This window comes from Scylla paramamosain, chromosome 39 (assembly GCF_035594125.1).
Source record: "Scylla paramamosain isolate STU-SP2022 chromosome 39, ASM3559412v1, whole genome shotgun sequence".
In the NCBI taxonomy this organism is placed as follows: Eukaryota; Metazoa; Arthropoda; class Malacostraca; order Decapoda; family Portunidae; genus Scylla; species Scylla paramamosain.
This window is the reverse complement of record NC_087189.1, coordinates 1,433,881-1,447,500: the sequence shown is the minus strand read 5'-3', so window position 1 is coordinate 1,447,500 and position 13,620 is coordinate 1,433,881. Positions and strand designations below refer to the sequence as shown.

General features: G+C 39.6%; 1 protein-coding gene and 1 long non-coding RNA gene across 2 annotated transcripts in view; one reads left to right on the top strand and one right to left on the bottom strand.

Moving 5' to 3' along the window:
* Nucleotides 1-8,989, top strand: part of LOC135092022 (uncharacterized) — a 61,105-nt gene extending 52,116 nt beyond the window's left edge. Inside the window, exons 3-4 of the long non-coding RNA XR_010262718.1 lie at nt 7,637-7,808; nt 8,851-8,989. This is a non-coding gene — a long non-coding RNA (uncharacterized LOC135092022). The remainder of the gene's footprint in view (nt 1-7,636; nt 7,809-8,850) is intronic.
* LOC135092020 (galactokinase-like) lies at nt 5,283-11,566 on the bottom strand. Its single transcript, XM_063990144.1, has 8 exons — nt 11,405-11,566; nt 10,538-10,727; nt 9,443-9,572; nt 8,869-8,994; nt 8,368-8,549; nt 7,648-7,798; nt 6,443-6,563; nt 5,283-6,039 (listed from the first exon to the last, which is right to left on the bottom strand). Exons 1-8 carry the CDS (start codon nt 11,564-11,566, stop codon nt 5,926-5,928), a joined length of 1,176 nt encoding a protein of 391 aa, XP_063846214.1. The 3' UTR covers nt 5,283-5,925.
* Nucleotides 11,567-13,620: the final 2,054 nt, after the last annotated feature.

The following is a 13,620-nucleotide window of genomic DNA, read 5'->3' as shown; positions in this document are numbered from 1 at the left end:
AAGATGGGGAGATGGGGGTGGGGGTGATAATTGTGGGGAAGGATAGGGAGGGGGAGCTTAGTCATTTGGAAGAGTGGAGAGCAGCGGAAAAGGAAAGAGGAGGGATTGTTGAAAAATTTCCCCAGAGAGAGAGAGAGAGAGAGAGAGAGAGAGAGAGAGAGAGAGAGAGAGAGAGGAAATAACCGCATAGATAACTCAAAAAAAAAAATAATGAAAAGAAATGAAGGAAGGAAGATAGGGAAAATATAAAGGAGGAGGAAGAAGAAGAAGAAGAAGAAGACTTGGGATGAATAAATAAACTTAAAAACGAGAAGAAAAAGAAATGAAAGGCTGAAGATGAGAAGGATAAGAAGAAAAAAAATAGAAAAAGGAGGAGAAGGAGGAGGAGGAGGAGGAGGAGGAGGCGAGAAACATATGTATTATTAATTAAACCACAAATTCCTCGGCTATAATTTTCACCATAATTAGTTGCTATTTTCATTTCCTGTGATGAGTTAAGCAGAAGAAACCTACACTCGTACAGACAGACACACACTGGGGGAGGGAGGGAGAGGGAAGGAAGGTTAAGGGGACGCAAGGAAGGAAAGGGAGGAACTAAGGGAAAGGGGTTGGTGGTGGGAGCTGAAACTAAGGGTATTTAAGGGAGGTTCAGGGGTTTAAAGTGTGTATTGTCGAAATGGTTAAAATATTCTTACTTTCCTTATATTTTTGTTCTTCTTCTTCTTCTTCTTCTTCTTCTTCTTCTTCTTCTTCTTCTTCTTCATGCCCTATTTGTCGTCGTCGATGTTGTTGTTGTTGTTGTTGTTGTTGTTGTTGTTATCATTATTATCATCATCATTATCATTACTGCATCTAATATTGCCATTACCACTATTTCCATCATCACTCTTAACACCATCATCATTATCATTATTACTATCACTCTTAATATCATCATCATTATCATCCACATTCGTCTTCACAACCATCTAAATATTCCTTATTCTCCTCACCATCACCATCACGCTCCTCCTCCTCCTCCTCCTCCTCCTCCTCCTCCTCCTCCTCGTGCTCCACCTTCTGTCTCCTGCTCTTGTCTGAAGTGAGAGGAGAATAACCCATTTATCTGCCTGATTCATTGGTTCTCTCACAGATAAGCTGGCGAGGCGCTGCTGGATGCTGGAGGCGGGAATAGATTAATAATGATACAAGAAGAGTCGAAGCCCTGTTCCTCACTTCCAGATCCTGTCTTACCTTCCTTTGTGTTCCCTTGTGTTTTGTGTCGTGGTTGCCCTTGTTTTTGTTTCTCTTCGTCTTATTTTGGTTCCGTGTTTTCTGTTTGGTTGGTTTAAGTGTTCGTATGTTTCGTTGCCTCGTGTTTCTTTTTTTTTTTTTTCTTTTTTTTTCCTTTCTGGGCTGAATTTTTGTTGTTGTTGTTGTTGTTGTTGTTGTTTTCTTCTTTTCTTCTTTTTCTTCTTTCTTTATTTCTTTCCTTTTTTCATTATTATTATTATTATTAACAGTAGTAGTAGTAGTAGTAGTAGTAGTAGTAGTAGTGGTAGTAGTAGTAGAAGTAGTAATCTACTACTACTACTACTACTACTACTACTACTACTACTACTACTATTATCATCTACTTACCTGACATACCGTTGCCAATTCCTACCTGCAGGCCAATAGATTAGGACACACACACACACACACACACACACACACACACACACAAGGACCTCCCCGGCCACTGCTCCCGGAGGACACTTGTCTCGCCAAGTCTTCTTCTCCTCCTCCTCCTCCTCCTCCTCCTCCTCCTCCTGGTTCCTGCCACGCGCCTCCTGTCCCGCTAACAGCCCGTCACGACCCCTAGGGCACGACTCCTTGTCTGTTTTTCAGCTCCTTCTCCTCCTCCTCCTCCTCCTCCTCCTCCTCCTCCTCGACATCTGCATCAAGTTTTTCTTGGTAATGGTATTCTCATTATGTAGTAGTAGTAGTAGTAGTAGTAGTAGTAGTAGTAGTAGTAGTAGTAGTTGTTGTTGTTGTTGTTGTTGTTGCTGTTGCTGTAGTAGTTAGTGGCAGTTAAATAACAATCTTTTGTTCCTCTGTCCTCGTCTTCTGTCACATTTGTTCTGTTGTTTCCATATATTTTTTTGCCTCAGGTGTACAAAGGTGCCCCCTACACAGGTGTTGCGCCCCCCCTCCACCCCCACCCCGCCACACCTGTCCACACACACACACACACACACACACACATCGTAAGTTAAGTATAAGTTAGGTGTGTGTTCTGGAGGAGGGGGGAGGAGGGGGGATAAGATGTACATGATAGGAAAAGCAGGAGGAGGAGGAGGAGGAGGAGGAGGAGGAGGAGGAGGAGGAGGAGGAGGAGGTCACCTGGGTACTCCCCCATCCCCCCTTGACCTACTCACCTCAAACAAACAAACAGTGGCATCATCTTCCTCCTCCTCCTCCTCCTCCTCCTCCTCATCTTCTTCACTTAAGTTCCACGTTTTTTTTTTCTTCTTGCATTTCTTTTACATGCTTTTTTCTCTCATTTTCTTTCATTATTTTTTTTCTGAAATAAAAAAAATATTAACAAAAATGGAACAAAAAAAAAAAAAAATCAAAATACCTGCATGAATATTCTTTTGTAACTCGTATCAATATTTGCCATAAATTTTATATCGAACATTAACCTCAAAATGTCTGGAGGAGAAGGAGGAGGAGAAGGAGGAGGAGGAGGAGGAGGAGAAAAGGTGAAGAGAAAGAGAACAAGGATTCTGTGAAGACTGAGAAAGGAAAAGAGTGGGATGGAGAGGAGGAGGAGGAGGAGGAGGAGGAAGAAGGGGGGGAGGAAGATATTATGGAAGAAGAAAGCAAGAGAAAGGAGAGGAGAAAGAGAACAAGGAAGCTGAAATGAAAGAAGGGAAGGAGGAGAAAGAGGAGGAGGAGGAGGAGAAATATACGATCTTTTCACCATTAAATTTTCTGATAACAATGTTTCCTCCTCTTCTTCATCTTTTTTACTTTCTGCTCTTAACTTTCCTACCAACTAAACACTTTTTTTTCTTTATTTCTTATTCAGAATCGTAATTTGGTTGCATAATCTTCTAGTGTATTTATTTCTTGTTTTATTTATTTATTTTTTTTTTTCTTTTTCAGTTAACTTTTTTATTATCATCTATTTCCTGTTGTCATTTCTGTATTTCTTACAATCAAGTTTTTTTCCTATTTTATTCTGTAGATTTCCAAGTATATTTTGTTTCCTTGTGTATTTTTTTTTTTTTCCATACGTATTTCTTCCCTACAATCGTTTTCTTTTTTTTTTACAATATATATATATATTTTTTTTTTCATTCTTTTTATCCTAAGGTTTTTCAAGTTCTTCAAGATACGTGTGTATCTTTTTTCTTGTGTTATTTCTTTCCACACGGATTTTACGAGTGCTGGTTTTATCTTATCACCTCTGCTTTGATGTGTTGATACGCTCAGGCTGTTTAATACCCGCAGCCTCTCTCTCTCTCTTTCTCTCTCTCTCTTGCAGCCTCCTATGCTTTCTCCACCCACATCACCCTTCTTGTTTTTTTTTTTTTTTCTTCTTCTACATCCATATTCGTTCATCTTTATTCCTCTCCCACCTATTTCTCTCATCCACGCTCAGTTTCCCTTATTCAGAAACGCTTTGCTCACTCACCACAACTATTTTCAAAGGCCACAGAGGTGATTACTCAAGTTCTCACGAGTGCTTCTCTTGTTTATAATGTAGAATTCATTTTAATCTGTCACTAGAACCGTGAAAAAAAAAGCACTAGGAAACCTATGCCACTCTAACTACAGCCTTATGAAAGTGGAGGTGTGGCGCGTTTTTGGGAATACTGGATGTTCGTCTCACACCCATCCACTCTCCCACGCTCATTTCCACTTACTACATCTTCCACGCTCACCTCCACCGGACGTTCTCTTTCATTTCATAACTTTTCATAGTACATCGAGTTATGAGCATTTGAAACCTAAAAAATGCGTTTCTAAAATATAAATTGTACTTATACTCGTTAATCTTGGGACAGCTAGGCACGCGTGTGTGTGTGTGTGTGTGTGTGTGTGGGTGGAGGATGTGACCAATATAGAATGCGGTCAACGGAGGCAGCGTTGAGTGATAATTTCCTGAAAAAAAAAAAAAACAAGAAAATGACGTAAATAGGCGCCTCCGAGTCATGTTATAATTTGGTGACATCTTGTGACGGTCGTCTTGAGGCTAACCTTTTATAAAGTCATGCTCAAGCTGATTGTAGGCAAACAGAAACAGTATGATTTGTGTGTTACGTTTTTTTTTTCTCACTTTTGTTACTTTTAAGAGGTTGATGTGTGAAAGTATTTGGGTTTTCAAGATTTGAATAATTCTATGGGTAATTTTCACGCGTGTTTTGGCTTATCAGCAAGAAAAATATACACGAGAACTTGTGTTTAGTTGTATTCTTTATCATTTCTATGTAATAACTACTTTTGACTTGCTTTTTGTGGAAGTTATTAGGATTTGGAGGAACACTCACGATGTTGGTAATAGTTTGACACGTGCTCGGTATCAGTGAGGGAAACACCCATAAGATTCGGTACAAATGCCCTCAAAGACTTCAGTGTCATCTCTACTACTTTTAATTCGCTGTAGTGGAAGTTACTGGGATTCAGAAAAATTTTCAGTTCAGTGGTAGTTTAACAATCGTCCTACATCATCAGTAAAATACCCATAGGAACCGTTCTGCTGTGGAAGTGTTCTACATTATATAAGTGCCAAATCTCAAATTTCAACTCATTTTAGTGGAAGTTACAGAGGTTTTTGGGGGAGGTTTATATGACTGTAATGGTAAATAATGGATAAATAATAAGTGTTCAATCTTAAATGCCCATAAGAACATGTATTTTGCTGAATTCTTTAAAAAAATCAGCCTTCTGACTACATTTGACTTGCTTTAGGTGAAGTTACTAGGATTTTCCAAGATACTTTCATGATTGTAGTGACAGTTTAACACATGTTCTGCGTCCATTAGAACCAGGCTGTCTAGTCACCCCGGTGTCCTCTGAAAATAGTTTTGATGAGAGGGCAAAGCGTTTATGAATGAGCCTCTGTTAGTGATGATGATGGTGATGACGGAGAAGAGTATTGTTGATCATTATAATTTTAATACTAAGTGTGTGTGTGTGTGTGTGTGTGTGTGTGTGTGTGTGTGTGTGTGTGTGTGTGTGTGTGTGTGTGTGTGTGTGTGTGTGTGTGTATGAGATACAGAACAATATTGAAGGTACTCATTACAAATAGGTGAATATTCATTAGTATATTATAAAAGAAATAACAGAACAAAAATATGAAATGCAAAGATAACAAACAGGTTAATGTAATAATTATTAGTGAGTTATTAAGAAGACACAATGGTTACAATCCAAAGCAGCGACTCAAGTAAATACAAATGTAAAAGTGAAATTGAGCAAGCTTTAATTAAACTGGCCAGTGATTTGAACTATTTTTTCTTGGGAGCTTTTTTGCCTCTCTTTTTGTTCCCTTGGCTTGCCTCCTTCACACACTGAGAAAATACAAGAACGTAAGGAAGGCTGCAGTGAGCCGTCAGGCCTACACGTGGCAGTCCCTGTTTGAAACATGCCTACCCATTTCCACTTGATCATCCTCATCCATAAATTCATCTGACTCTTTAAATCTCCCTCAAAAACACCTTCAAATTAAACACAAAAAAAAAAAAAATACCACACATCACTCATTCAAAAACAAAGTATGTGAAAAAAACCCACAAGAAATAAACATGCCTCTATTACAGCACAATGTCGCAGAAGAAAATAAGAACTAGAAGATAAGGAAGAGCACTGCCTTCACTATTGTCTTAAGCTGGCTAAGAGAGGATAACCCTGAACAAAGGATCTGTACCAGTACTCTACATTACAAATGTGGCATTACAGGGGCAGGCTGTGGGCGCCCTCTGATGGGGAACACACGTAAAAAGTCGGGGATCCATTGTATTTTTGGCGAGTGTGAGCAATGAATTTGTCCACACTCTCCACCTTCATCTGAAAAAAAAATAAAAATAAATAAATAAATAATAAAAAAAATAAAAATAAATAAATAAATAAATAAACTATAAATATTCCATAAAGGAGGGAAGTTAACCCTTTTACTAACCACTAAGACTTTTTTTACTTGTTCTACAGCCACTTCCAAACATTGCACTGGGGAGAAATTACAAAATATATTCTTTTTATATCTTGTATAGATGCCTATAATGGTTTCATACATTGCTGGATATTACAATGAGAGTTAAAATGATAGAATTCATGTCTATACTCACTAATGTTCTGTGGTGTGTTATTGGCTTCTGTCCACTGTATACACACACACATACACACACAATAACTATACATGACTTTAAGGAAAACTGGACAAGAGCAGATACTGAGATGGGACAGCACTCACCAGACTCACAGTACAGCCACCAAAGCCTCCACCTGTCATCCTTGAGCCAAACACCCCCTGCACCTCCACTGCCGCTACCACCAGCTGGTCCAACTCGGGGCATGACACTTCAAAGTCGTCCCTGTGCAATGCAAGCCACAGTTAATCCTCCTACTGCGCTGTGTTCCTTAATGCTTGCTTTCCTCACCTGGACTGCTTTCAAGGGATATAAAGATGGTTGGCTGTGTTCTCATGGGTGTTTTTGCTATTTGGTGATACAGAACCCTTGTTAATCTATCACAAGTCATAAAAAAACACTATGAAAACCTCAGTACCTTCACTAAAGTCTGATAAGAGATAGAAAGGTGGTTAGCCATGTTCTCAAGGGTGTTTTTTCCTGTTTGGTGATACAGAACCCTTGTTAATCTATCACAAGTCATAAAAAACACTATTAAAACCTCAGTACCTTCCACTAGAGTCTGATAAGAGATACAAAGGGGGTCTGTCAATTTTCCTGGGTGTTTTTTCTTATGTGATGATACAGAAACCTTGTTAATCTATCTTTGTTAAGCTATCGGTAGTCATAATAAACACTATCAAAACCTCAATACCTTCCACTACAGCCTGATAAAAGTAGTAGAGATAAGCTGCTGAAGTGCTTAGGCATATGGTTCATTGTTCCATCAAGACAAGCCACTCTGAGATGCTTCTTGAGGTTCTCCTGCCACTTCTGAGTATCACACTGGCTGCACACTGGAACATATACTCTACTGATCCCTTCCTCTTTCTTGTATGTGCTTTTAAAGATTGCGTGCAGTGCTCCTAGTGCGTGCAATGCTGTATACTGAAGTGAAGGTGTTAAAATAGTAATGATAATGATCTATTCTGTCTATATACCAGGCAGGGTGGCCCAGAAAAGGCACCATGCAATCATACACAACTCACTCTTACTCTTGAATATGGATACACAAACAAACACACACACAATTACCATCATTATCATCACTTCAGTCAACATCCAAATTTTTCCCTACTTGGCTTGATAACTAATGAGTTTCTCCCACTTTTTTGCAGGCACAACCTCTTCTGTAATGCCTGTCCTCATGCCCCCCTCCATCCACACACTGCCTCCCACTGGTCTCCTTGCAAATACACCTAATTCTAACACTTGAAGAATCTACTATCATTCACACCTCCTCCTATTCCTCCCTGCAGTTTGAGCTTACCTGAGGGAGTAGTGGGAGTCGGTCATCAGCTTGCCAAAAGTGGTGTAATCACCCCGCTTCAGCACCTCCACCGCCTGCTGTGTGCGGCCGATCTCTGATATGACATGCCGTGCTCTCCGGAATGCCTCCTCACTCAGGGACGACTTGTGCTCTGGCAAAAGGTAACAAGACATGAAGTTTGTTGGCTTGTAAAGGAACCAGTAATATATTAGAGTGGTTATTATGGTCACTTGTATGTTTTATTAGGTTATTATATACCTCTCTCTCTCTCTCTCTCTCTCTCTCTCTCTCTCTCTCTCTGCTAGTATGGTGGTAGCATGAGATAGCTATTCAAAGTTATTGGTGTTTTCAAGGGCATTTTCATGATTCTAGTGCTAGTTTAATATTGCTACTGACAGGTTAAGATGCTCTAGTTTAAGTTATTATGGTTTTTGATGATTTCTTCATGATCTTCAAGCTAATTTAACAAGGATTCTGCATTAGTAATTGGAAAATATTATAAAAACCTGATCAATTACCTCTGTGGCCTTGGAAAACAGTTTTTATGAGAGCTACTGAGGTCTTCAAGGATGCTTTCATGACTCCAGTATGTAACAGTTTTAAAAATAATTCTGTATTATCAATAAAACAAAAGAACCCAATTAAAATCAGTGTGGCCTTTGAAAACAATTCTTATGAGAGGAAATGTTAAAAAATCCAGGACTGAAGACAGCAGCCTACCTTCCAAGTCCTTCATGGTGGCATCCCGCAAACTCTGCTTCCCCAGGGCGGCAGCAGCTTCAGAGCACTGCCTGCGCCGCGTCGGGTACTCGCTGCCTGAGAGTGTGTGCCGCACATTGCTGTTGGTGATGACCAGTGTGACACTCGGGTCACTCAGCGGCACCAGTGTGGACTCCATTGACCTGGGAAAGGAGGTCATGGGAAATTAACATGAACAAATGAAAAATGGAGAACAGTAATGCAGAAATTCAGAATAAAGTACAAGTTATCTTTTTCTTTTTAGCTCTTCAGAATTACAGATGAGAAAAAGGAAAAATGTTAATGAGATTAAAAAAATATACAAATTGGAAGAAAAAAATGTAGAAAAATTATAAATAAAATCAATCACAAAAAAAAAAGTGGAAATTGGAATGGATAAATATTCACAGGATAAAAAAAAAAGTTAAATTAGAAAAGTAAAACCAACATTACACTCTATTACAGGTCAGTTGAGCCTCACACCTGCAGTCAATGAGCAGAGCATTGCCTTGCTTGCCCATGGTGGAGATAAACTGGTCCATGATTCCACACGGCATGTTGGCAAAGTCATGCTCCGCCCTCTGACACGCCAGGGCCTTCTCCCTCAGGCTGGAAGCAGACACACAGGTGACAGGCAGCTCAGGTGTGAGGGAACTCATTCGGTTATATCACAAGTGTTACAGGTGTGTTAACTCTTTCACTACCAATCCTACACCTGTTACTCATTTACCTATAAGTCAAATAATCCAGTACTCTCACCACAACATTTCACTGAGACAGAATAGACACCTACACTGGTGCTTGGTACACCTTTCATTAACTACTAATCACTGAGGCATTACTTGTCCTACAGCCTCCTCTAATTTTTATAATGGATAGAAATTGCAAAATATATTCTTTTTAATTCTTTATATGCCTATAAAGATTTAATGCATTGCTTCTGGTGCTGTTAATTGTTTCATGTAAGTCAAATTATCAGTAAACTCTCAGCACATTTTATCAACCAAAACCAAAGAGTTCAGACATGGCACTGTGAGGTGTGAGGAGTGCTGCTCACCTCGGAGCGTGGATGCCAGTGAGTGCCTCTAGGAAGGTGTACGTGGCCACCTCCAGGGAGGCACTGCTTGAGAGGCCTCCCCCAAGCGGCACTGAGGTGGTCACTACAGCATCAAAGCCACTAATGCTGCCTGGCTTGAACTACAATGTTAGTATGCAAGCAGTGGGTAATTATGGGTGAGGTTAATTCATTCTCTCTCTCTCTCTCTCTCAAATATTTCAGTGTCTCATCTCAGTTATTATTGTCAGGCACTCTTAATGGAAGTTACTGGGTTTTCAGTGATATTTTTTTATGATTTCGGTAAGTTTTAGAAGGTTAGTGATATTCTAACAGGCCCCAGTGAAAGTTATTGGGATTTTCAAGGGTGTTGTCATGATGTAAGTGTTAGTTTAACAAGGCTAGCAATACTTTAATGGGCTCTAGTGGAAGTCATTGGGATTTTCAAGGGTGTCTCATGATTCTAGTGATAATTTAACAAGACATGATAATTTACAAGGTTCTAGTGTAATGAAGTGAAATTTTCAAACAGATTTTCATGATTCTAGTGATAGTTTGATGAGAATTATATATCACTAAAGGAAAAACCACCCATGAGAAAGTGACATTTGCAAGTATTCCTTATGACATTACAAAGCATTTCAAAATAAGAGACACCATTAAGCTGTATTATGGTGTTACTGAGAGAAAACATCATAAAAGGATTATCATTTCACATCCTACACTACAATGATCAGAAAATATGGAACAGCTTAAGTTAACATTACAAAATAACTAAGAGAACAATTGTGTATTAAATCAATCAATTATACAGAAATACAAAAAAATGGGATGTAAAAACACACACACACACACACACACACACACATGCTGAATTAGGGAAAGCACAAAGGGGAAATAAGGACATCAAACAAAAAATAATGACGGTGATGAAAAAAAAAAAAAAAAAAAAAAAACACACACACACACACACACACACACACACACATGCAGGATTAAGGAAAGCACAAAGGGAAAACAAGGACATTAAACAAAAAACTACGACAATGATGAAAGTTATGAAAAAAATGAAAAATGTAAAAAGTAAACAAAAAATACCTTGAAAATTTGCAACCACCCCCTTGACATAGTTAGCCCAGGAGGGGGAGCCAGGCTGCAGGGGAGCGGATGGAGAGGGGGCCGGGAACTCCACCTGATGGGGCTTGTCGGCCATGGGGGACGTGGTGTGGACTCTGCAGCGGCTACCCTCCACACGCCGCCCCACCACCACCGTCACCATGGGGAGTGCCTGGGGGGTGCCACAGGGTGATAAGTGCCAGGGTGAGGAGTGACATGTTTTCTTGTATTTTTATGTAAGTGGGGGTATGACCAAGGGTAACAAAAAGAGGAAGAAAAATAAAGGCCTACTGAGGTGCCGTGCCAAAGGGAAGGTAGAAAAGATCATCCAGAACAGAAAGATAAGTGTCTTGAAACCTTCCCCTTCAGAGTTTGTCATAAAAAGGAGGAAATACAGTAGCAAGCAGGGAGCTCCTGAGTGTACCAAGATGAAGTGTGTCTCTGTGCACTCTCACACAGGAAACCCAGCAAGAGGACACAGCAAGAAACAAGACAAGAGATATGGATGTGCAGAAATACAGCTATCCAAGTTGAGAAATAAATCGGTGGAATGTGTTGCCAGAGGTGGAACTCTCCTTACACAGTGACCCGAGTTTGCTTAAAGATTTCACTATAACACTCACCAGCTGAAAGTGAATCTCTAGATATAACAAACTGGCTTTCTCCCCAAATGTAGTGTGTTATAGCAAGGCTTCACTGTATCTTTGAATTGATCTTACATACCCTGAACAAAATTATATGTTTTTAATATGTGCAAAGTTAATGTACTTCAAATTATTCTTATATCCACTTCACAAAACTGGTCTCCTTTTCTTATGAGTCAAGTCAGCACCAGTCAGCATTGCTCACCATGGGAAACACGAATCCGTCATTATAATCCGTGTGTTCACCGATAATGTTGACTCGCCCTGGCGCCACGGCTGCCACCAGCGCCGCACCTCCAAACACCTTCTGGAACACCTCCTGTGCCTCCTTCACCAGACTGGCCACCTCGGGAATCCTGCATGCCATCTTGAACGCCTACAGTGCTGCCGCTGGTGTGACGATGGGCGGTGGTGATGGCGGTGATGGTGGTGGTGGTGGTGGTGTCCTGTGGAATTAATTCTTTCATTAGTAACACATCTTTTTAAAAGTTTATATTCTTTAAATTGCTCTTTTATCTCAGTTACTTAGCAGGCCATTGTGGAAGTTACTGGGGCTTTCAAGAGTATTTTAATGATGCTAGTGATAGTTTAACAGGCTGTGGTGGAAATATTTGGGCTTTCAAGGGTGTTTTCATAATTCTAGTGATAGTTTAACAGGCTGCAGTGGAAATATTGGGGCTTTCAAGGGTGTTTTCATGATTTATGTGATATTGTAACAGGCTCTTGTAGAAGTTATTGGAGCTTTCAAGCTTGTTTTCATGATTCTAATGACAGCTTAAGTGTTCTGCGTCATAAGGAAAAAAGACACCCATGAAAACCTGACTTGTCACCTTTGTAGCCTTTGAAAATTAGTCCAGATAAAAAGGAAGTGTTTAAGAATACAAGCCTTATTATATCCTCCATATTTAATGAGCATGCTAAGTTTAGAATATTTTTGTAACTGAAGGGTAACAAAATAATTTCAGTAATTATTCACTATATCTTTACTTAGTCCATTTTATATGATTTAATGAATTTTGATAGATGCCTGCAATAATTAATGTAAAAGGGTAAAAGTAATGGTCCTGTGGAACTCCAGTAGTATTAATTTCATATCATCCACCCTAAGCAGTGTCTGGAAATATTAGATAATCTATCTGAAGGTGGATTAACCCTTTGATTGCCACTTGGTACACCTTTCCCTAATTACCAATCATTCTGAGACATCTTTACTTGTTCTCCAGCCACATCCAATCTTCGAACTGCGAAGAAATTGCAAAATGTGTTCTTTTTCATTGCTAACTTTCTTGTTGATGCTTGTGAAGACTTCACACATTGCTTCTGGTGCTGCTTATTGTTACTTGTCACAATGAAGAGGTCAATATTGGTATAAACTAACTACCACTCAAGTTTATCTGCATAAAACTACATCTTATCTAACTGCCATTTCACCATAATGACACACACCAACTCGTAACTTCTACCTTTATCACCATCTTTGCATACTCGTCTACCAATTTACCCATAGCAATCCGTCAGTCACCAAATGATAACTCCTGTCACATCACCACCTTGTCACACCCACCTTTTGTCATAACTCGTAACTGCCACATCGCCATATTAACATAATCACTTAGTTATCTTACAACTCCTAACCGTCACATCAGCACCTTGTCATACTTACTTAACTATCTTGTAACCAACTTCAAACCGCCACATCACAATCTAAGCAACAATAACAGTCTCCTAATAACAGTCACTAACACATGCCTGGAGTACCGAAGAGAGTGAGGGAGGGGAGGGGGAGTAACCATGGGCGCCCCCTAACTTTTGTAAATAAAAAAATAATAATAATGAAAAAGTATATTATACGAAAATAATAGGAAAATTAATATTAGTGTTACGATTAAGAATGCTTATGTGCGAAGTGACCGAGTTATTTCACTTTTGGTTTTGAGTTAATGGCACAATATAAGATGTGTTTTATTGCGTTATGAGTGAAAAAAAAGTAGGATGATAAAATTATGGGTTCATAAAATTCTGTGATGAGTACAAAGTTGTCAACTGAAAGCGGCGGAGGTCTCAATATTAGTAAAGAGCGAGCGGGGAATAAGTGAAACTTGAAGACAGGAGGAACGGGGCAGGTAGAAAGCAGGAAAGACGCAACTGTAAGCCTTCTTTCCTTCTTGCTTCTCATATTTGCTTGATTTTAGGTGTTAGGTGCTGTCAAAGTGAATGGAGGACGACTATATGATTATACTGTAGAGGCAGCAAGCGAACTTGTCTGGTGAGTAGCAAGCGACGTGAGACAAACTTCTAAAGGCACCGGTGGGATTGGGGTCCCGAATATTCTAATCCTAATCACCAAATTGTATGAGATCGGTAACAGTCTGGACGCAGAGCTATCACCAAATCTACTGATTAAAATCATGAATATTATGT

Coding starts and splice junctions, on each gene's coding strand:
- LOC135092020 (XM_063990144.1), bottom strand. CDS start 11,566: ATGGCATGCAGGATTCCCGAGGTGGCCAGTCTGGTGAAGGAGGCACAG. Junction 7,799..8,367: donor CACCATGAAGGACTTGGAAG/GTAGGCTGCTGT, acceptor ACCTTTTGCCAG/AGCACAAGTCGTCCCTGAGT. Junction 6,040..6,442: donor GTGGCTGTACTGTGAGTCTG/GTGAGTGCTGTC, acceptor TTTTTTTTTCAG/ATGAAGGTGGAGAGTGTGGA.